The sequence below is a fragment of the Primulina huaijiensis genome, chromosome 12 (genome assembly GCF_012295235.1).
Source record: "Primulina huaijiensis isolate GDHJ02 chromosome 12, ASM1229523v2, whole genome shotgun sequence".
Lineage (NCBI taxonomy): Eukaryota > Viridiplantae > Streptophyta > Magnoliopsida > Lamiales > Gesneriaceae > Primulina > Primulina huaijiensis.
Window position 1 is genome coordinate 18,085,006 of NC_133317.1, and position 23,770 is coordinate 18,108,775.

Consider the following 23,770-nt stretch of genomic DNA (forward strand, 5'->3'; position numbering starts at 1 on the left):
CCCATAACATAACATGCACGTCTGATCAGACTAAACCACAATATACTGGACGGTAGAGATCATCACAGCCCTTGGACTTGATATCCGTACCATACATAATCGTAAACCGGTCGTAAGTCACCGGGTGAAGCAATCCCATAAGCGTAAGGTGGCCACCAGACATATCGCATATATCTCAAAAATAAACATTTTTTATTTTTATGCACGTAATATAATTATTATCCTGTTTTAATTTACCAATTGAGTTGGATCGTTCCCAAGCTCGCTGCGACCTAATTCTAACATGAGACACATGCAAATAATCTCAACTTGAACAACACTTCATAATCGAACTAAAAACGAGACAATTACGCCCAACAAACTTAGTATATAACCATGACTCCGTACCAACCCGAACCAACATCAAACCATCATTTAGTCATGATTAAAATACACCTAAAATACTGGAAAACATAACCCTAGGGCTGTAATACACGAAAAATGTGAATGGAGGCCAAAACTCGTGAAACGCTCTTTCGAGAGTCACTTTGGCACATTGCACCGTAAATTCTCGTACGACCTCTAAACTTAACAAAATCACGAACGGCCAAAAACATGACCTTCCTAACTTATTTAAGTATTGTCGAGTCCAAGGCCATAGGCTAAAAGCCAACCAAGAACTCGAAACAACCCTCTGAACCTAAGCTCAAAGCTGCTGTCCAGAAAATATAGCAGCGGCTGCTGTGATTCCTTGGCTTTGTTTTCAAGGCTTTGGCCATTGGGGGCTCAAACCACCAACCATAGCCTCTTAACAACATTCTAAGGAGTGGCTCAGACCATGGCTAAGGGCTAAAAGCCAACCACAATCGAAGCAACCACCCAAAACAATCCACAGCTTCACCCGAGAACACATATGCTGTACCGTGGAGAGTGTTGCTTGTTCTTGCTGTCATGTATCATTCCAGTGGCCATATGATTGACCATGGCATGATCTAAACATCATGAGGTATTGCGTTAACCATGGCTAAGGGCTAGAAGCCAACCAAGATCCACCCAAACCCCTAGGACAACACAAAGCTCAAACCGAGAACACAAGAAAATTCTGTACCATGCGATTGTTTGGATCGCTTGCGGTCAAATGAAGGATCCAATGGTTATGAGGTTAACCATGGTCCATGCTAGACATTAGCTAAGGTCCTAGGTGTTTGGGTGGATCTTGGTTGGCTTCTAGCCCTTAGCCATGGTTAACACAATACCTCATGATGTTTAGATCATGCCATGGTCAATCATATGGCCACTGGAATGATACATGACAGCAAGAACAAGCAACACTCTCCACGGTACAGCATATGTGTTCTCGGGTGAAGCTATTGATTTTTTTGGGTGGTTGCTTGGATTGTGGTTGGCTTTTAGCCCTTAGCCATGGTCTGAGCCACTCCTTAGAATGTTGTTAAGAGGCTATGGTTGGTGGTTTGAGCCCCCAATGGCCAAAGCCTTGAAAACGAAGCCAAGGAATCACAGCAGCCACTGCTGCATTTTCTGGACAGCAGCTTTGAGCTTCGGTTCAGAGGGCTGTTTCGAGTTCTTGGTTGGCTTTTAGCCTATGGCCTTGGAGTGGACAGTACCTCAATAAGTTATTAAGGTCATGTTTTTGGCCGTTTGTGATTTGGTTAGGTTTAGAGGTCGTACGAGAATTTACGGTGCAATGTGCCAAAGTGACTCTCGAAAGAGCGTTTCACGATTTTTGGCCTCCATTCACATTTTTCGTGTATTACAGCCCTAGGGTTATGTTTTCCAGTATTTTAGGTGTATTTAAATCATGACTAAACGATGGTTTGATGTTGGTTTAGGTTGGTACGGAGTCATGGGTAGATACTAAGTTTGTTGGGCGTAATTGTCTCGTTTTTAGTTCGATTATGAAGTGTTGGTCAAGTTGAGATTATTTGCATGTGTCTAATGTTAGAATTAGCTCGCAGCGAGCCTGGGAACTATCCAACTCAATTGGTAAATTAAAACAGGATAATAATTATATTACGTGCATAAAAATAAAAAATGTTTATTTTTGAGATATATGCGATATGTCTGGTGGCCACCTTACGCTTATGGGATTGCTTCACCCGGTGACTTACGACCGGTTTACGATTATGTATGGTACGGATATCAAGTCCAAGGGCTGTGATGATCAGTATACTGTGGTTTAGTCTGATCAGACGTGCATGTTATGTTATGGGCCACTTGCGTAGAACATTATCTCTACAGAAAAAATTACGATATAATATGTTATGACAGAGCTCTATCGAGCAAAGCTTTTACGTATGATTTTCAGATATGCACGTATTTATAATTACTCATGATACGATTTTCACGTTACGCTTTACGATACGATATTTTTACGTTGCATGCGATTTTATGATATATTTACTTGTTATTCACGATATATGCATGCTGAGTCTTTAGACTCACTAGACTTGATTGATGTAAGTACAGACGATGCAGAGGCTGAGGGCGGGGACCAGTGAGTTAACTCGGATCGGCGGTAGTGCGACCCCGAGGACCTCATGTTTAGTTATTCAGTTTTATGTTCAAACTCTTGTTATAACTTTTATATATTTTAAGTTATTGTTTAAAACATTATTCAGTTTCCGCTGCTATTTTTATGTTAAACCGTTGGGTTATTTTACGAAAGTTTTTATACGTTTCAAGTTTATTTATTTAAAGAGAAAATTTTTAATAATTCCGCAAATTTTTGAATACGAAAATACAGGCCCTCACAGTTCATGTGTGGAAGAAATTTGTACGGATCTTTGGTGACGTTACTAAGTAAAAGTGGAGTAGGATGGAACGACACAGAGAAGACCATTGAAGCTTCAAACGACATATGGGATGCACTAATAAAGGTATGTTTTTGTTTCAAAACTAATTGTCTTTTGTTATTGAAGAAAATTGTTGATGGTCGGTATTATGTGATATTAAAATCGTAGGCAGACAACAACGCACGGTCAATGAGACACAAAAGGTGGACGTATTACCATGATTGGTGCGAAATCTTTGGTAATGATCGGGCAACCGGAGAGAAAGCTGAACATTTTACTGCCGCAGTTCAAGAGGTTCTTACAATGACACCTGAAATGCCTAACGATACATGTATGAATATGGACGCATTGTTTTCTGTTCATGAGGGAGCTGATGAGTCAATCTCTGTATCTGTCACACCGTTCTCGCGCCCGACATCTGCGGCGAAAGCAAAGGGTAAGAAACGGAAACATGTAGACGCTGCTGACGATGCGATTGTAGAAGCCATAAATAATTTCGCCACCATCACCAAAGACACAATGAATGACCTTATCAAACAATTAGCAACACAAAAAGAAGTAGCTGATGATAAGATGCGCGATGCCCAAGACAATGTGTTAAAGGTCATGGAAACAATTCCGGAGTTGACCGAGGACGAGAAAGTTATGGTTATCGAAGAATTGGTGGAGAACCATGCGAAGTTATCACTGTCCTTGCGCCTGGGTCATGGAGGAAGATTGAGCTTAGCGAGACGGTTACTAAGAGGAGGTTGACGTTATGCCTTATCATGCGGCACTTTTGGGGTAATATTAACTTTTCCTGTAATTATTTTGACAAAGTGTTGAATTTGTGTGACACTCAAACTTTGAAATGACTTTTGCTGCCGCAGACTCGTCTCTTTCAATCGAATTGTATTGTGGGAAGTTGTTGTTTTTGTAGAAGGGCTTGCTTTTGGAGACCAAAGCTGTAACAATTAGTTTGGCCTTTGATTGATATTATGCTTCAATGGAATGTTATCGACTGGGTTTGATTTGGAGAACAAAGCTTCATGCCTTCATTTGAGAAAAGTTTGGCCACGTTACGTACTGATAATTATGCCAAAATTGATGTTACACCACACGGGACTTCACCTTTCTTGCACAACAAAAAGGATATTTTCTTGCTTCACTACACAGCCAAACAGAATCACAACCTTTGATTTGTCGTAAGAAGATTTCAACAGAATGTGGAGCTATGCACTGGCCCTCTCCCCTTGTACGCCATTCGTAAAATATTTAAGCCAACAATTTACAACATTCAGCTACAGATTTGGAACAATTTTTTTAGCAATCTTTCTAAAATGAACGCGCAACATTCATCGTCGCCCAATAATCTCTCCTTCCCTTAAACTTAACTTCAGAACGATTTGTTGGCAATACATATAAAATGGCTACGCAATACATATAAAATGTGTTTCTATGTTTACGGAAATGAAATTTGTAACACAATAGTTTTGGAGCATAAAACAAATGAAATTTGTTAAACAAAATAATATATGTACATGTACAGCTACAAAGCATATGGGCTATGAATTAGTTAAAGACAATAATATATTTAAATGTCGTTTCATTTAATCATTTCATTACAGTGCAACATTTTATTAGTTAAACACAATAATAGCATGTACATCAACATTTCATTAGTTAAATACAATAATAGCATGTACAGTAATAATAGCATCATTTCATTAGTTAAACACAATAATAGCATTTAAATGTACAACAACATTTCATTAGTTAAACACAATAATAGCATGTGCAGTGCAACTCATGTGGTTTCATTAGTTAAACACAATAATATATGTACATGTACAGCTACGTAGCATCATTTCATTACAGTGCAACATCAAACTAGCGAAGTAGCCTTGACCACCTAACCATCGACTACATATACGACTATAATACACTGCAAAAGAAACAAAAGGGTGGTTTCAAGACCAAATCACTTGCTGAATAAAGTAACTAGATTACCCACTTGAGTCGCTTGACGTATCGATGACAACAACTGTTACACAATTATCTTCAGTAACACGCTTCTTCAACGCACCATTCTGTGCAATACATCCACGCTTCTTGGTGGTTAAATGCTTCATTAGTTCTTTGTAGTACATGTGTGCCACAGGGTCAAAAGGATTTTTGGTTGAAAAGAGAAACCCACCTTTTTACTGGTGTCGGAAGGTGCTGGCGGTTGATCAAGACCCTCGCCTTCTTCATCTGATAACAATGATATCAGTGGTACTACATACTTGCTGGTGATAGATTCTTGAGACTTACTAGGGAAAGTCACAGACATCTTCTTCTGTGAGCCAAAAAAAGGTTTTTGTTAAGTGCAAGATATTGGACAAATATATTGAAACTCAACACTGCACTTAAGTAGAAGAAAAACGATTTAAATGCTCACACTTCTGCCAGAATTAATGCCATATCCTATAAGATACAGAATATTAATTGATGTGCTGTGGTAGGCATTGTAGGTCAACCACTATACATAGGCATGATGTTGTATTCAATATAATACCTTCTCCTTTATTTAGTATTTAACAGGGACCGAAAATAACACTTAATCAGAAATGCAATTAAAGCCAATCCCATTAACCGAACCACTTCTTCTCAATTACCAAGGACAACTGTGCAAACAATAAATTCAAGTGTGTACATGTTCATATCTCGACAACATAACAAAACAAGTAAAAGATGTTTAGAACAATAACCTAATTCCCCTTCGGATGCATCAATATAGAAGATTAACTTTACTTTGCATCCCAAGGAAGAAGCAGAACTTAAAAAGCTTGATGCACCTTAAGCCCTTGCCATTATTTGTCCTCTTCCCTATGGACATTCAAGTTCAAACATTAGTTGAATTAACTATACAATGCATATTAAAACAAAATCTTGACATCTGAAAATGTGAGAATGGGGTTCTTACTGTCATCTCGGCATTCCTTCATTGCATCGTTTGTACAGGGGGTTACAAATGAAATTACATTGACTTATGACGCTATGAAGACAAATGTAAAGCTTAAAATACATTCTGAATTAGATTCAACATTAAAATGTACAATAACAACATAGTAGTGTATTACAACTTGGAGAAGCAGAAAATAAGTACAGTACCAAGTCTTTTTCCAGCTCATAACAAAATAAAAACAAAGAGCCAAGGACATATATGATATCAAGCACCAACGTCGACAACATTTCGCACGCCAATATTACAACATAACAAGCATACACACAAGTTTTTACTTACTTCGAAAGTACAATAACAAGGATGAAAAACAGCATTACACACAATATTGAGCAAATGCAACCAAAGCAACAACAAACTTGTTCGATAGATATAGGTGTTTGGTCCACTGAATCATTTGGTGGATCTGATGTGGTGGATGCCTTAACTGACTTGGTTTGAACGTGTTGTTCCGTGTCAATTGTTTCGGCGTTCTTCAAATTGAAAGACTGTGAACTACAACATGCATTGTATGCTTGTGTGTGCCGACGCTTTACAAAGGGGGAAGTAGGATTTTGCGACGAATTTGAACACATCTCAATTTTGGATGATGGTTCATTGTTCGAACATACTTTTTCATATTCATCGTACCAAAAGAATCGGTTCCGATGTTTCAAACCGACTGGACATATAAAGTAATAGTGGCCTGGTCGTGTTGAATGTGGACCAGCTTCACGTAATACCATAAACCCATTGCCGCACTCGCACTGTGGTGGTGTCTTCACATCCATGAAAGCTACGGTAAAAAATCAGTCAATGATTTCCTAAATGAGTTACGTAGATATACATATCGGTGTAAAATACATTTGCAACGGAATTATTTATTTCTCAAGAACAGAAATTTCAGAAAACCAAAAAAATTCAAAAGAAGTTAAGATCTACAACGGAGAAGATGACAATTAAATCGATAACAACCGACCACCAGAGAAATCAAAGTTGATTCACGTTTACAACGTCCACCCATACAACTTGCAACCCATAAACGTTGTTGTATACTGGAAAAAGAATGTATCAAATTATTTCTAAAAAAATTTAACGGGAATCATCAAACGTTCGTAAATCTAAAAACTTAAAAAAAATTTCTCAGAATTACTCACATTCAGTGCAGATGGTTGTCTATCGATTTTTCTTCTCCGCAATATGTGCTCAGTTACAAATTCTCGCCATGTCGCTCGAGTAAAAACCTTCAGAATCGATTTTCAATCCTTCACATGTACGATTCACAGTACACACATCAAGACCCACACATTGTTGACGGAAATTCGTAGTTCAATGTACAGTGTTGATGGCTAGGGTTATCTTGCGGGAATGAGCGGGGATGAAATGTGTGGTAGCAGAAATAGGTATGAAATTGATGATTTTAATAATATAGCAAAGGGTATTTTTGGTACTACACATTAAAAAAGTTTCTCAGTCACACCCTTAAAAATCTCACCAAACACAACAAAGGATATAAGCAAACCATACAAATCTTGGTTTATCATATACTTAATCATTTTTGTATTAATCATTTCATTTGTCCTATCATTTCAACCAAACGCAGCGATTAATAAGCCTAAGCCTTGTTAGATGGTTTAAGGGAGTATTTAAAGCACAAAAACCCCCACCCTAAACCCCATAACCCCACGTCCCATAACCCCACCTCCCTAGCAAGGAAAGTTCAAAGCCAAGGTCTTGCCCTGTTCTTCGCAAATCGTCAACGTATATTCGTGCATTTAAAACGCAAAGGCACGCCTTATATCTCTTTTTCTCGTCTATCACATCGTATTAACGTTTTTAATTATGATTGCATGAAAACATGGTGTTCTTATTAATATTTTCGGATTTATTCATATACATGATATAAACTATTGGTTTTATGTTACGATTCATGTTTTTCAAGTACTAAGAGGCTGTCATGATGTTAAGACATGATCAAGTGATGTTTTTACACGTTTTAAAGGGGTCCAAGACACACACAAAACACTACACATAAAGGAACAAGAAGCTAGATTCAATATTGCTGTCATGGGGTTTAGAGGATCAGTTTCTTGTACAGACGGCTGGTTGGGCCACGGCTTGGGGGCCAGGGCTTGACCAGAGTCTGGTTCAGTCAAAGGTTGGGTTCTAACCACATTGGGGCTCAAGTGGGGAGGGCTGGGAGGAGTCCTAGCAAGCTAGAACTCTTACTCGAGAAGCAAAGGTTGATGCGCAGGGTTCAGCGGCTCGTGCAGGAAGTATGGCTCGATCTGGGGACTTCAGGCTGGGCTAGGGTACGTTCTTAGGGTCCTAGGTGAGGGCACAATATGTTGGTCCAAGGGTGGCTCAGTCGGCTAGAGTCTAGGAAATGGAAACAAGAGTCCTTGTCCATAGGGGAGTCTCGGCCGAGTGCTTATGCTGAGGGTGTGCTTGTGTTTTCGAGTTAGGGGTCTGGTCCGTGAGTTCCATGGGCCTAGAAGGGTGTCTTGAGGAGTGAGGCAGGGTCTGGCTCAGCTTGGCTCGAGGGTGGCTTGAGGAAATCGAGCCATGGCTCGGGTTTAACCTTAGAGGGTCAAGATAGGGTTTTAAATGACCAAATTAATTGAAACATGGCTCACGAGGGTCGAGTCGGGGTTTACGAGGGCTAAAATAATATAAAAAGACTAAGTTTTAAATTTAGGAATTTTATATTAAAGTTTGGGATTTTTCGGGATTAAAACGCCTTCGAAACGAATAATTACGAATTAATTAAAAAGTCTAGTAGTTAAGCTAAATAAAATTATGAAAATTTTAATTTAGGCTTAAATGATTATTTGGGACCTGTTGGAGTCAGAGAAATTAAGAAAAAAAGTCAAAACCGAGAAATTTTATGTCTAGGGGTAAAACGATCATTTTACACCTAACAATTAGTAATCGTCATGACAGTGCTCTGAAAGATGTTTTGTATGCTATTATGATTATTTCAAATGTTTATGAATTTTTAAATGTTAAATTATGATTTTTAAATGTCCATGGATTTTTATGATTTAAGGTTGACATTTAAAAGACGTGTTGCATGCTTGGTTTCAAAAACAAAAATTACATGTTACGCATGATTTTTATAAAGTGATGAAAATGTAAAACGTTGAAGGAAGTGAAGTAATTGTGACTATTATGATGTTATGTTTAAGATATCGTAAAGGTTATGGTCCCAGTGGGAGCACGACGATCGTATTTCTAGTGACACCATTGAGGATATGAGGATAAGAATGGGAATATCGTGAGAGAAAAGGCCCAGAGGGAGCCCATTTATGGGAGAAGGACCCAGAGGGATCCCGACGATCGTACTTCTATTCGATGAGGATAGGCCAGGGCTCAGTTGACCGGTGAGAGTGTCGCTAATGTCCCCCGCCGCCCAGTACTGTGATTACATGTATATGGATCCATCGAATTTTTGAGGATTGAGGAAAGTCACAATTAACGATCTGAATTCAACAAAGGCAAAGGAAAATGTTATGATCATGATAAAATATTTTATGTTATGTTTTGAGGAAAAGGGAAAGATTAAGGTTCATGTTATGTATGTAATGAAAATGTTATTTTTACGTAAAAGTATTTTCACTGTTGCATGTGGTTTTATACGTATTATTTGATATCAAGATGATGGTGTGTTGAGTCTTTAGACTCACTAGGCGTGATGGATGCAGGTAATGATGATGTTAATATTACGGGAGGTCTTGATGGTTGATTTTTCTGGACTGTCGGTGCACACAATCCGAGGACCAGGGCTTCTACTTTTCCGCACTTACGATTTATGGTTTACGATTTACGTTAAAGATTTTTTGACTTTTTACTTATGTTTTGAATGGTTTTTGAGAGGATGGTACTTTTCGCGGTTATTGCTTATTAGGTTTGGTCAAACATTTGACGTTTATATGTTTTAACTATTTCACTTGATTTTTTAGATACTAGTTGGTTGGTTCATTGTTAAAATGGAGCAAAATATTTAATGAAAATATTTTCATGGATTTAAAGGGTTCGGCCGTGTCATGTGTTTTTAAAAAAAAATTCTAGTACTTTTTAAGCAAAGGAAAGGCATACGGTTCATGTTTAAAATATACAGTATTCCAAATATGAGTTTTATGATACTTATCATATGAGCATCTCATATTCTTTCTACTATTTGTATATTCAAGGGCTTTATCTATGTAACTAGCATGTGTATACAGATAAAGATGTGCCAAAACAATAATTTCAAATATTATTAAAATAAAGATTGTTTGTACTAGAGTTTCAATGTGAACACTCGGCCGACACTTGGCTCGACGGACACCTACTCTAACAGGCTGTTCTTTACGTTTCAGGCATTCATCACTGGAAATTCTGAAGCTCAGGCTTCCAGGAAATCATCTCCAAGGGTGAACAATGAAGCTGTCCAAAAGTCCGTAAGTGATTGATCTGCATACTTTTTATTTGATAAGTTTTTAAAATTGTTTGCACTCACCTATGGAATCTCGCTCTTTGTTATCTACCAGGCTGCTGCTCTGAAGGGTTCTGATCATCGTCGTGCTACAAATGTCAGTGCTAGGCTTCATGCTCAACAAAAGAAGCTCAACCTTCCGATCCTCCCAACCACCACTATTGGTTCTTTCACTCAGAAGAGTCCGCCGTGAATACAAAGCCAAGAAGTGAGTGATTTTGCCATATTGTCACTTCGTAATTCTTATTTTTCTAAAAGCCCATATTTTAAAGGTGAAAATTCTTCATTCTAGGATCTCGGAGGAAGAGTATGTTAAATCGATCAAAGAGGAGATCAACAAAGTTGTCAAGCTTCAGGAAGATCTTGACATTGACGTCCTTGTTCATGGAGAGCCAGAGGTAACCCAATATAAATTTAACAAATAAGTTAAATGTCATGTCAGGCTTTCTAACAATTGAATCTAATGATGAAATCTTTGTTTTTAATAGTGCTTTTACTTTTTTAACTATTTAAATTAAATTACAAAGGAACGATATGGTTGAGTACTTCAGAGAACATGTAGAGGTCCGTATTTTGTATTTGTAAATTTGCGGAATTATTTAAAATTTTTCTCTTAAAATAAATAACATGCCTCATTCATAAAATAAACTGATAAAAATATTTAATGTTTAAAGTAACAGCGGAAGAAATTATCGTTTTCACACCACAACTAAAAAAATTATTCGTCAAAGTAAAAAAACTGAGTTTGAGCATAAATAGTAAATGATAAAAAATGAGGTCATCGGGTTCCTACTACTGCTGACCCAAGCTAGCTCACTGGTCCCCCCCTCGGTCTCGACCTCACCAGTACATACAACAATCAAGTCTAGTGAGTCTGAAGACTCAGCATGCATATATCATGAATAACAAGTCAATATAGCATAAAATCACATGCAACATAAAATATCGTATCGTAAAGCGTAACGTGAAAATCGTGTCATGAGTAATTATAAATACGTGCATAACTGATCATCGTACGTAAAATATTTGCTCAATAGAGCCCTGTCATAATTTAGCATATCATAATTTTTTCTGTAGAGATAATGTTCTACGCAAGTGGCCCGTAACATAACATGAACGTAAGCGCATGATCAGAATAAACCACAATATACTGGGCGGTAGAGATCATCCCAGCCCTTGGACTGGATATCCGTACCCATACATAATCATAAACCGGTCGTAAGTCACCGGGTGAATCAATAATCCCATAAATCCCATAATCGTGAGGTGGCCACAAGACATATCGCATATATCTCAAAAATAAACATTTTATATTTTTATGCACGTAATATAATTATAACCACATTTTATTGAATGAGTTGGATCGCTCCCAGGCTCGCTGCGACCTAATTCTAACATGTGACACATGCAAATAATTTCAACTTGACCAACACTTCATAACCGAACCAAAAACGAGACAATTACGCCCAACAAACTTAGTATCTAACCATGGCTTCGTACCAACCCGAACCAACATTGAACCATCGTTTAGCCTTGATTAAAATACACCTAAAATACTGGAAAATATATACCAGGGGCTGTAATACACGAAAAATGTGCATGGATGCCAAAATCATTAAACGCTCTTTCGAGAGTCACTTTGGCACATTGCACCGTAAATTCTCGTACGACTTCTAAACTTAACCAAATCACAAACAGCCAAAAACATGACCTTTCTAACTCAATGAGGTACTGTCCAGTCCAAGGCCATAGGCTAAAAGTCAACCAAGAACTCAAACATGACCTCTGAACCGAAGACAAAGTTGCTGTCCAATTCCAGCGGCAGCAGCTTCGTCTGAAATGCTTCGATTACAAGGCTAATGGCCATTGGGGCTTGAACCACTGACCAGATCTTCTTCCCAACATCCTAAGGTGTGGCTTGAACAAACACCTACGACAATCCAAAGCTCCACCCGAGAACGCCATTTTGCACGCGTGGGGCGTATTGCTTCACTTGTTGTCTTAGTCATTCCGATGGCCATGTGATCGACCATGGCTTGATCTAGACATCATGAGGTATTGTGTGAACCATGGCTAAGGGCTAGAAGACAATTAAGATCCACCAAACATCCTCAAAATCGAAAACCAACTCACACAACAAAAATCAGAAAATTGAAAACCGAAGGGGCAATTGTGTTGTTTGTTTTAAAAATCGATGGGACCATGAACCAAGCCATGAAAGGTCATCTTGGTCACGTCCTAGACATGCTAAGGAAGGGTTCTAACCATGGTTAGAGGCCTTAGACCAACCATGATCCGAACCTTCAACTTAGACAATCCAAACAAGAAGTCGAAACTCACAACTTGCAACTATGGAGAGTTGTTGTCCATTTCGTTTTGCTGTGGCAAAGGGACTCAAACCGATGGACCAACACCTCCCTAACACACCCTATAACATGCTTAGATGCAGCCTTGAATGCCTGGAACCGATTTAACCCCTGAAATCACAAAAACAATACAACCCGTGAAGCACAAGTGAAAGGGCCGAAAATCTATGCATAGAATTTCGAAAGTTGCTATCAATTTTTCGGTTTTGCTTCATGATTTATAGACACAACATGATTTAAAAAAATATGTATATGATTTGATTGAAGAGAAAGAAAATAACATATGCATGCTTGGAATTTGTTTACGAAAGAAAACAAATGATAAGACGAACACGGCACGGCGGAGGCAAAGTTCCTTTTCTTTTCTACTTTTCTCTCTTATTTTCTTGATGCAAGTCACGATTTTTCTTGCATGTTTTCTCTGAAATTTTCGAGAGTGAGGATGGAGGGAATGAATGGGGAAGTTGCAAAATAAATGGGGATTGAATGGCAAGATAAAAATCTTTATATCCTTGAGTTTGAGAGATAAGGAAATGAGGTGTGATATTATTTGATTTGAAGGAGATTTAATGGGATGATGGCCGATTTCTTGCTATCAAAATATGGTAGAAATATTGCTTAATTATTAATTTTTGGTAATTAAAAGTGTGGGAATTATCTACCAAGAAAGGATAAGGAAAGGAATCAAAAATGGTGAGTTGTCAAACTTAATTAAATCTTTAAGGTGTTGGCCGAAAATTGCTTATCAAAATGGGGTAAAATATTACTTAATTCCTGAATTTTAACTCTTTAAAGTTTTAAACACTCAATATGTATTTTAGTGAATTTAATAAATTAATTTAGGATAGTAATTATCTTGCATGCATGACTAATTCTTAAAATAAATTTACTAACATGTTAAGTTACAATTTCTTAAATAAAATAAGCCTAGATTAATTTATTCCAATTGGTTACACCTTTTAATTTAGGCTTTTAATTAATTATTGAACATAATAGAACTTATTTACTATTTATCTCTAATTAATTAAATAAATCCTTAAACATCCTTTTACATTAAAATAAATTATCCTTTGGCTTAAATTAAATTTATGAATATTTTCTTATTATTAAATTTTATCTCAATACTCCAACTCCAGTCCGGCGTCGCGTATTTAACCGAAAAGATAAAACTAAACTTCTGCGTAAAATAAATGATCACGACTTAACGAATTTAAACCCTCATGCATAAAAAAAATCATTTTAATTTAAATAATAGTAATTATGCATGACTTATATGTAATCTGATTTATCGGGTTCTACAGAACAATTGTCTGGTTTTGTCTTCACCGATGGATGGGTACAATCTTATGGCTCTCGCTATGTGAAGCCACCAATCATTTACCGTGATGTGAGTCGCCCCAACCCAATGACAGTCTTCTGGTCCACTGCTGCCCAGAGTATAACTAAGCGTCCAATGAAAGGAATGCTTACTGGCCCTGTAACTATTCTCAACTGGTCCTTCGTACGAAATGACCAACCGAGGTATATACATATATATCTGACCATAATATTTATCAGGATGGATGTACTCTACTTCTGTTTCTCACTATTCGGAATAATCCCAACTCACATTTTGTGGTTCAGGTTTGAAACATGCTATCAGATTGCTTTGGCCATTAAAGACGAAGTTGAGGATCTTAAGAAAGCTGGCATCACTGTCATTCAGATCGATGAAGCAGCATTGAGAAAAGGTTTGCCACTGAGGAAGGCGGAGCATGCCTTCTACTTGGACTGGGCTGTCCACTCTTTCAGAATCACCAACTGTGGTGTTGAGGACACAACCCAGGTGCTTTTTCTTTAATCTTTGCACTTCATTCCGTGACAAGCAATGTAAATTTGCTGGTACATTTGTTGCCATCTGTTCAGTTTAGTCCATAATTGAGATAATTTTTTGAATATCAAGTCAGTATAACAGAAATAACGATCGTTAAAAATCATTGTCCCAAATAGCTGAATTCATAAGTGGTGGAACATTAACATTTTTCTAATTTATCACGTCTCTTCACATGTAAGTCAGGGGCCAAACAACATAGATTCGAGATTAGTATCCAAGGCATATACATCTCTGTTGATCAGGTATAAAGCGAGGCAACATTACTAAACACCAAATATCGATTTGGTGAAATATAAGAAAAATTTCATGTTAGGGGTTTGAACTCTTGGGCACGTTGTTATGATACAATGTTAGAAACAATACTTTTATGCCTTGTTTAGCACCAACGATTTATCCTACAAAATGCTATAAATTTCGCTTTCTAATGTTTCATCAACATATCCACACCCACATGTGCTACTCCAACTTCAATGACATCATCCACTCCATCATTGACATGGATGCGGATGTGATCACCCTTGAAAACTCTCGATCTGATGAGAAGCTGTTATCAGTTTTCCGTGAAGGAGTGAAATACGGTGGTGGAATTGGACCGGGTGTGTATGACATTCACTGTTGGAGAATTACACCCCCAAAGCGATGCCAACCACGATGATAATACAGTACCCAAAAATGCGTAATAAAATAATCAACAAGAACACAAAGATTTACGTGGTTCACCCAATATAGGCTACGTCCACGGAGCACTGCAACTTTTATAACTGGAAGAAATATTACAACAAGTGTATACACCAATACTCTCATTATTTCTCACACTCCCAACCCGAGTATACCGAGAAAATAATTTCTCTAACTCACGCAAGAGAATTCCTGCACTCAAGAAAAAAATACTCTTTTTTTCTATGCACTCTCTATTTATCAAAGCTAAAAAGCTTTTGATTTTGAGATGATCTTACAATACAAATTATACACGTATTTAAAGATGAATTCTCCCGTGTGAACAAAGGAAATCGTTTTCCTTTTCTGCCGGCACAAACCAATCAAATTTGATACGTTTAGCATATCAAATTTGACATGTTTAACATATAATATATAATGGCCCCATTTTTACCTAACATTTCTCCCACTTGAACACTTGATTTCAATCATGTCTTCACACCATCATTGCAGCAGCTCATATATCTCCATTTATACTTGCAGTCCAACTGAAGTTGAACACAACTTCAGTTTGTCAATGGTTACCGTCTTCGTGAGCATATCAGCCGGATTTTTGCTTCCGGGAATCTTCTCCAGCATCAAGACTCCATCTTCCAGCACTGATCTAATGAAATGGTACCTAACCTGTATATGCTTTGTCCTAGCATGATAAACAGGATTTTTTGCTAAATGAATAGCACTCTGACTATCACAGTATAATGTGCTATCTTCAAGCTTCTGACCCAATTCCTCCAGAAAGGATTTCAACCATATCATCTCCTTGCTAGCTTCTGTAACTGCAACATACTCAGCCTCAGTAGTCGAAAGCGCAACAATCTTTTGCAGCTTAGACACCCAGCTTACAACTGTACCACCTAATGTGAACACATATCCAGTAGTACTTTTCCTGCCATCCAGGTCACCACCCATATCGGCATCGACAAAACCCTGTAAGCCAAATTTTGATCTCCTGAAGCATAAAGAACAACTAGCAGTACCTTTCAAATACCTGAGAATCCACTTAACTGCTTCCCAGTGTTGCTTTCCTGGATTACTCATAAACCTGCTCACAACTCCCACTGCATGTGCTATGTCTGGTCTTGTGCACACCATTGCATACATGAGGCTTCCGACAGCAGAAGCATAAGGAACCTTATTCATATAAGCCTGCTCCTGCTCCGTCGATGGTGATTGTGCTTTGGTTAGTTTGAAATGACTAGCCAAAGGAGTACTCACAGATTTAGCTTCATCCATATTAAATCTGCTAACCACCTTTTTCACGTACTCTTCTTGAGATAACTTCAAGAATCCATTCACCCGGTCTCTAAAGATCCTCATTCCAATGATTTGCTTTGCAGCACCCAAATCCTTCATGGCAAATTCCTTTGATAAATCTTTCTTGAGTTTATCAATTTCTTCCAGACAAGCTCCAGCTATCAGCATATCATCTACATATAGTAGTAGTATGATATAAGAACCGTCAAACTTTTTCACATAACAGCAGTGATCAACTTGACACCTTAGGGATCCATTTTCACTCATGAATCCATCAAATTTCTTGTACCACTGTCTTGGAGCTTGTTTGAGACTGTACAAGCTCTTCTGAAGTTTGCACACCATTCTCTCTTTTCCTCGTACTTCAAAGCCCTGTGGCTGCTTCATATAAATTTCTTCATCTAGGTCACCGTGAAGAAACATAGTTTTTACATCCCACTGCTCCAAATGTAAGTCTTCCTTCGCCACTAGTCCAAGTACTGTCCTGATAGTGGTTAATTTAACCACCGGAGAGAAAATCTCGGTGTAATCAATTCTTTCCAGTTGTTGGAAGCCTTTTATAACAAGTCTTGTCTTGTACCGCTTGCTACCATCATGCTCTTCTTTTAACCGGTACACCCACTTGTTATGTAACGCGTTTTTGTCTTGCGGAAGTTCTGTCAACTCCCACGTTTGATTGGATGACAGTGAATCCATTTCATCTTCCATGGCCAACTCCCACTTGGTTGAATCATCATTTTGCATTGCCTCTTCATAGGTCTCCGGTTCACCTTTGTCTGTCAGCAAAATATAGTGAAGTGCAGGGGAGTATCTATCAGGTGGTCTAATGGTTCTCAAAGATCTCCTGAGTTCAATCACCGGAGTTTGTGGTCATCATCTTGTGCAATTTCTTCTTCATCTTCCTGGTTACTGGTTTTCGATTCATTCACTGGAATGTTTGTCAATGACACTTCAACAGTCTTCTTGACTTCAGGACATTCATCTCCAGCTCCAATGTCTGACTTTTCCTTGTACAGAAGTTTCTCATTAAAGATTACATCCCTGCTCCGAATGATCTTCCGATTTTGGTCATCCCAGAAACGATAACCAAACTCATTATCTCCATAACCAATAAAGAATCACTTCTTTGATTTCGGATCAAGTTTTGTTCTGCTTGCTGAATCAATATGAACATAGGATAGACATCCAAACACTTTCAAGAAAGAAAGGTTTACTTCTTTGCCGCTCCAAACCTCTTCGGGTATTTTGTAATCCAGTGGTACTGAAGGTCTTCTGTTGATCAGATATGCTGCAGTGTTAACAGCATCAGCCCAGAATGATTTTGGCAATCCAGAATGCAATCTCATGCTCCTTGCGCGTTCATTCAAGGTCCTGTTCATCCTTTCAGCTACACCATTCTGTTGAGGTGTACCAGGAATGGTTTTCTCCATCTTCATCCCGTTCTGTGCACAATATTTCTTGAACTCACCATCTTCATATTCTCCACCATTGTCAGACCGTAAGCACTTGACCTTCAAGTTGATCTCATTTTCACCATGGCTTTCCATCTTTTAAAGGTCTCGTAAACATCAGATTTATTTTCAGAAAATAAACCAAAACTTTTCTACTCGATTCGTCAATGAATGTGACATAGTATCTCGAACCTCCAAGGGATGTCACAGGAGATGGTCCCCATACATTAGTATGAACCAGCTCCAACTTTGCTGCTTTCGGTTCTCTACCGCTTTTTGAAAAGCTCACCTTCTTCTGCTTTCCAAAGATACAGCTTTCACATAGTTGGTGTTCAACAGTCTTTAATTCTTGTAACTTTCTTTTTGACACCAACATCTTCATTCCCTTCTCACTCATGTGTCCAAGTCTATAATGCCATAGACTTGAATTGGCTCCAGCATCCACAGCTGCTAATGTGTTTCTGCAACTGGAAGTCATATACAGTGTTCCAGTTTTCTTTCCTTGAGCAACAATCATGGCTCCTTTGTTCACTTTCCAGGAACCATCACCGAAGGTCACATTGTGGCCTTCATCATCGAGCTGTCCCACCGAGATCAGATTGCGTGTCAATTTTGGTACATGCCTGAATTTGTTGATTTTCCAGATAGATCCATTCGACATCTTCATCCGTACATCACCCACACCAAAAATTTCCAAGGGTTTTCCATCAGCCAGGAAAACTTTTCCGTAATCGCCAGCGATGTAATTATCAAATACATCGCGATCACTAGTGGTATGAAACGAAGCTCCCGAGTCCATAACCCAAGAATCAACAGGGCTTTCCATGGATAATAGCAGAGCATCATGTACTTCCTCAGTGACAGCATTGGCATTATTTTTCGTTGATCTGCAGTTCTTTTTCAGGTGACCAGTCTCACCACAGCTCCAGCACTTCATATTATTTTCAAAGATGTTTTTGTCTTTTCCATTTCTTGACTTGGATCTACCGCGCCATCGGTTGGAACTCCTTTCACCACTCCTTCCTCTTCCTCTGTTATCAAGATTTAGAGAAGATCTCGATGATGATGCTTCACCCGAGTCTTTCCTACGAACTTCTTCAGCAAGGATTTGATCTCTAACATCATTGAGTTGTAGTTTCCCTTTCCCAACAGAGCTGCTAACCGCTGCCCGCATCGGTTCCCCAGTTTCTGGTAAAGACGCCAGAAGAATAAGTGCACGAATCTCATCATCAAATTCGATGTCCACCGATGTCAGCTGGGAGACAATCGTGTTGAATTCATTTATGTGTTTTGCCACCGAAGCACCTTCTCCCATCATCAAGTTGAATAACTTCTTCATGAGATGTAGTTTGTTGTTTGATGATGGCTTCTCGTACATGTCTGACAGAATGGTCATCATCTCCTCCGTGGTTTTGGCTTCCGCCACGTTATGCGCCACGTTTTTTGTTAAGGTCAATCGTATGACACCTAAAACCTGTCGGTCAAGGAGCTCCCAATCATCATCCTCCATCTTTTCCGGTTTCTTTCCTGATAGAGATTGATGCAGCTTCTTACTGCACAGATAATCTCTTAGCTGTAACCGCCAGAACGAAAAATCTGTTCCGTCGAACTTGTTGATTCCCGGTCCCGATCCATCATCTCCGGCCATCACTTCTCTAGCCTTAGCAAAAAATCTAAAAAATCTTTTCTGATGTGGAAGATCAGACAAAGCTGCAACCACAGAGCATACTCAGAATTCTTAAGAATTTTCACAACAAGGCTCTGATACTAGTTGTTGGGGAATTACACCCCCGAAGCGATGCCAACCACGATGATAATATAGTACCCAAAAATGCGGAATAAAATAATCAACAAGAACACAAAGATTTACGTGGTTCACCCAATATAGGCTACGTCCACGGAGCACTGAAACTTTTATAACTGGAAGAAATATTACAACAAGTGTATACACCAATACATTCAATATTTCTCACACTCCCAACCCGAGTATACCGAGAAAATAATTTCTCTAACTCACACAAGAGAATTCCCGCACTCAAGAAAAAAATACTCTTTTTTTCTATGCACTCTCTATTTATCAAAGCTAAAAAACTTTTGATTTTGGGATGATCTTACAATACAAATTATGCACGTATTTATAGATGAATTCTCCCGTGTGAACAAAGGAAATCGTTTTCCTTTTCTGTCGGCACAAACCAATCAAATTTGAAACGTTTAGCATATCAAATTTGACACATTTAACATATAATATATAATGGCCCCACTTTTACTTAACATTCACTCCCCCAGGATACCATCAACCAAAGAAATTGCTGACAGGATTAACAAGATGCTTGCTGTCCTCGAGACCAACATCTTGTGGGTTAACCCTGACTGTAGACTCAAAACTCGCAAGTACGGGGCAGTGAAGCCTGCATTGGAAAATATGGTTTCTGCAGCCAAGCTCCTCCGAACTCAGCTTGCTAGCGTGAAATGAGGCGCTCGATGCATCAAACTTCTATAGTTCTCAAATTTGTTGTTAAAGGAATTGTTGTTTAATTATTGAATAATTGTTGTGGTGAAATATTATTATTAGCAGTTGTAGCCCGCTCGTTGGGAATTTTTCTTATTTTCATTTTTGTTTCGGAATTTTCAAGTCAATGAACTATATATCATATTCTCTACACTTTTAGCTTCTGGTGTTCTTATATACTGACCCTTAGATTGGGACAGGTGTGGTATCGTGCATTAAATTTAACAACGCATCAGTCATCAATGTTCATTTCTCTTTTTGTCTGGTGATCAAAGTGAGTCTCCAAAACCCATATAGTACTAGGTTCCAACCTACAATTTCGTTAGTAGTTAGATTAGATAAGAAATTCTCACATCTCTCCTCATATTATTCTTTTCCGTTTGGTAAGGTTTCTACTTTCTAGGCTTAAATCGAATATTTTTTCCCGATGGCATCTTCTGCCTCACTTAAGCTGAGTCTTATTTTCATTTCTGGTGGCCACATGTCAGGGTCTGACTACTACCATCAAATGAGTCGGGATCGTTAGATCAAAAAATATATCTTGCTACATAGGGACGAACTACGTTTGGATCCCCTGAATCGCAATGAATTCGTATGGAACCCTTTCGGAGAATTCAAAGTAGTAACCATTATTAAATTTGAATTTTAAAAGATTATCTGTGTTTTGACTAAAAGCATATGATCGCGTCTATTTTGACAAATGGAGATTATTCTTCGGATGCGTGATTTTTTTATGCAAAAAGAAAATGATAATTGTTGGTGAGATTTGGAGAATAAAATGGGCACATATTTTCGTTGTCTTTCATGCTCAGGGAAGAAGGTAGTTGAGTTTGCTGGAAATCAACCCAAAAAGGTTGTTGACTTGTGTTACAAAATTCACCAGTTCTTATCTACAAAGCAATTGGTGAACTATGTCTTAAATATTTGTAAAAATAATAATAAAATTTATAAGTTAAAAAAGTATATTATAAATAAAAAAATCAATCAAAAGTTTGGCCCGCCATGGCCAATGCATGTGTAATGTCCTTTTTCCTTCAAATGGTAAAGAACGAGAGCCTCACAAATTTTTTTAAAAAAATTAATTTTTGACTTGAAGTCTCTTTAAGATTAATTTCAAATAGTAAAGAACGAGAGCCCCCGTAATTTTTAAAATTAATTTTTTTAAAAAATTAATGGAAAGGATATACCGGTTGATACTCACGGGAAATTTCGGGTCCGATCCCAACGAGCGTCACTAGTTCAGACGTGGGCTTTAAGATTACCCTAAGCCTGAAATCAAGAATAAGACCGTTAGAAGGGGGCCAGGGTGCTGCTAAAAACAATATATTGAATTCTAAATCACACGCTCAAACTTGGTATTTATAGGAGAATACATGGGCTACTCATGGGCCCTTCACCTGTGGGCTCTAGAGATGGGCAGGGAGTTTGGGCCTGATCTTGATGGGTTCATCCCTGTGGTATCACCGGTCTCCCCCTCCCGAGTCAAACTGAATCGTAGGTTCAAAGTTCGATTAATTATGCTGTTATCGGGTTACCGGGTGCTAGTTGTGCATTTTTTTCCCACCATCTGTCAGTCTCCAAAAATTTGGAAACAAATCAAGTCGCGATTCTGCAGCACTCTCCCGCCTACGCTCAACGCGCTTGCTTCATCACCCTGCCGACACCTCGCCCGAGCGCGCACCTCCCTTGCTCGGCCGCCCGCGCGTCCTACGCCCTCTCCTGCCAGCTTACACTATCGAAGCCTCGCCCTCGCCCCCACCCGACAGCCCTCACGCCCCTCCACAAAGCCTCGCCACAAGCCCACGCCGAGCCGAGCCCTCGTCGCGCGCGCTTGCTTGCCAAGCCGAGCACACACTCGAGACCTCGCCTGCACGCCCACGCCGAGCCCTCGCCGTGCGCGCCTGCTCGCCCACGCCGCCCACCGCACGCTAGCCCTTTCACGCACGCCAGCTCGCCACCCGAGAACTCGCCGTGCAGTCATGCCTAGCGCGCCTACTCGCCCTAGCCGAGCGTCACACTCGCCCTCGCCATCTCCCAGCTCGCCTCACGCCGCCTCTCCTCGCCCAAGCAAGTTCCCCGCTCGCCTCGCCCCGGCCGAGCCCACCGCCTCGCAAATTGCTCGCCCGACGCGCCCTCGCCCCGTACGAGCGCGCCTCGCCCTCGCCCTTGCCGAGCGCCACGCTCGCCCAGCGCCCCCAGCTCGCCCAACGCGTACCACACTCGCCCGACACAGCGCCTCGCACTCTCCCTTCGCCCGCAATTTTCGCAGTGGCAAACATAGTTCGTTAACGACAAACGAAATTAATTTTTCTAACACGGTATGCCCTCGTCGCCCCCATCTTCAAGGTCCTCTACTAAGCTTTTGAAGGAAAATAATTCCCACTTCCCCACACCCTTGACTCTTTTGCGAAAATAGTCCTTAGCAAGAAAAATAAAACTTCAACGTCCTCACCCTCTAACTCCACTGCTTGGCGACGCCTTAGCGGGAAAATAAAACTCTCACCTCATCATCTCATAACTCCTCTGCTAAGCCGAGCCTTAGCAGAAAAATAAAAATTTTCTCCTCCCGAACTCTCTAACTCATCTGCTAGGCGACGCCTTAGCAGAAAAATAAAAATCCACCACCTCCACCCTCTAACTCCTCTGTTAGGTGATACCTTAGCTGAAAAATAAAAATTCAACACCTCCACCCTCTAACTCCTCTGCTAGGTGGTACCATAGCAGGAAAATAAAAATTCAACACCTCCACCCTCTAACTCCTCTGCTAGGTGGTACCATAGCAGGAAAATAAAATTTCAACACCTCCACCCTCTACCTCCTCTGCTAGGTGGTACCTTAGCAGGAAAATAAAATTACACCACCTCCACCCGCTAACTCCTCTGCTAGGTGATACCTTAGTAGGAAAATAAAAATTCAACACCTCCACCATCTAACTCCTCTGCTAGGTGCTAGGTGGTTCCTTAGCAGGAAAATAAAAATTCAACACCTCCACCCTCTAACTCCGCTGCTAGGTGGTTCCTTAGCAGGAAAATAAAATTTCAACACATCCACCCTCTAACTCCTCTGCTAGGTGATACCTTAGACAGAAAATAAAAATTCAACACCTCCACCCTCTAACTTATCTGCTAGGTAATACCTTAGCAGGAAAATAAAATTTCAACACCTCCACCCTCTAACTTCTCTGCTAGGTGATACCTTAGCAGGAAAATAAAAAAATTTTCTCTTCTTCCCAACCCTGCTCCTCTACTAGGTACAGCCTTAGTAGGAAGATTTAATTTTCCTCCTACCCTCTGCTCCTCTACTAGGCGATGCCTTAGTAGGAAAATAAAATTCTCCCGCACGTTCTTCCTCTACTAGGCGATGCCT

The 23,770-nt window shown here is 39.4% G+C and overlaps 1 protein-coding gene and 1 pseudogene across 1 annotated transcript; both read left to right on the forward strand.

Annotated features, from left to right (window-relative positions):
- The first annotated feature begins 2,756 nt into the window (after window positions 1-2,756).
- Window positions 2,757-3,568, forward strand: LOC140989329 (uncharacterized). Its single transcript, XM_073458523.1, has 2 exons — window positions 2,757-2,876; window positions 2,961-3,568. The coding sequence occupies exons 1-2, from the start codon at window positions 2,757-2,759 to the stop codon at window positions 3,543-3,545; spliced, it is 705 nt and encodes a 234-aa protein (XP_073314624.1). The 3' UTR covers window positions 3,546-3,568.
- Window positions 3,569-7,122: 3,554 nt separating this feature from the next.
- LOC140989451 (5-methyltetrahydropteroyltriglutamate--homocysteine methyltransferase-like) lies at window positions 7,123-20,563 on the forward strand (annotated as a pseudogene).
- The last annotated feature ends 3,207 nt before the right edge of the window (window positions 20,564-23,770 follow it).

Coding starts and splice junctions, on each gene's coding strand:
- LOC140989329 (XM_073458523.1), top strand. CDS start 2,757: ATGTGTGGAAGAAATTTGTACGGATCTTTGGTGACGTTACTAAGTAAA. Junction 2,877..2,960: donor TATGGGATGCACTAATAAAG/GTATGTTTTTGT, acceptor TTAAAATCGTAG/GCAGACAACAACGCACGGTC.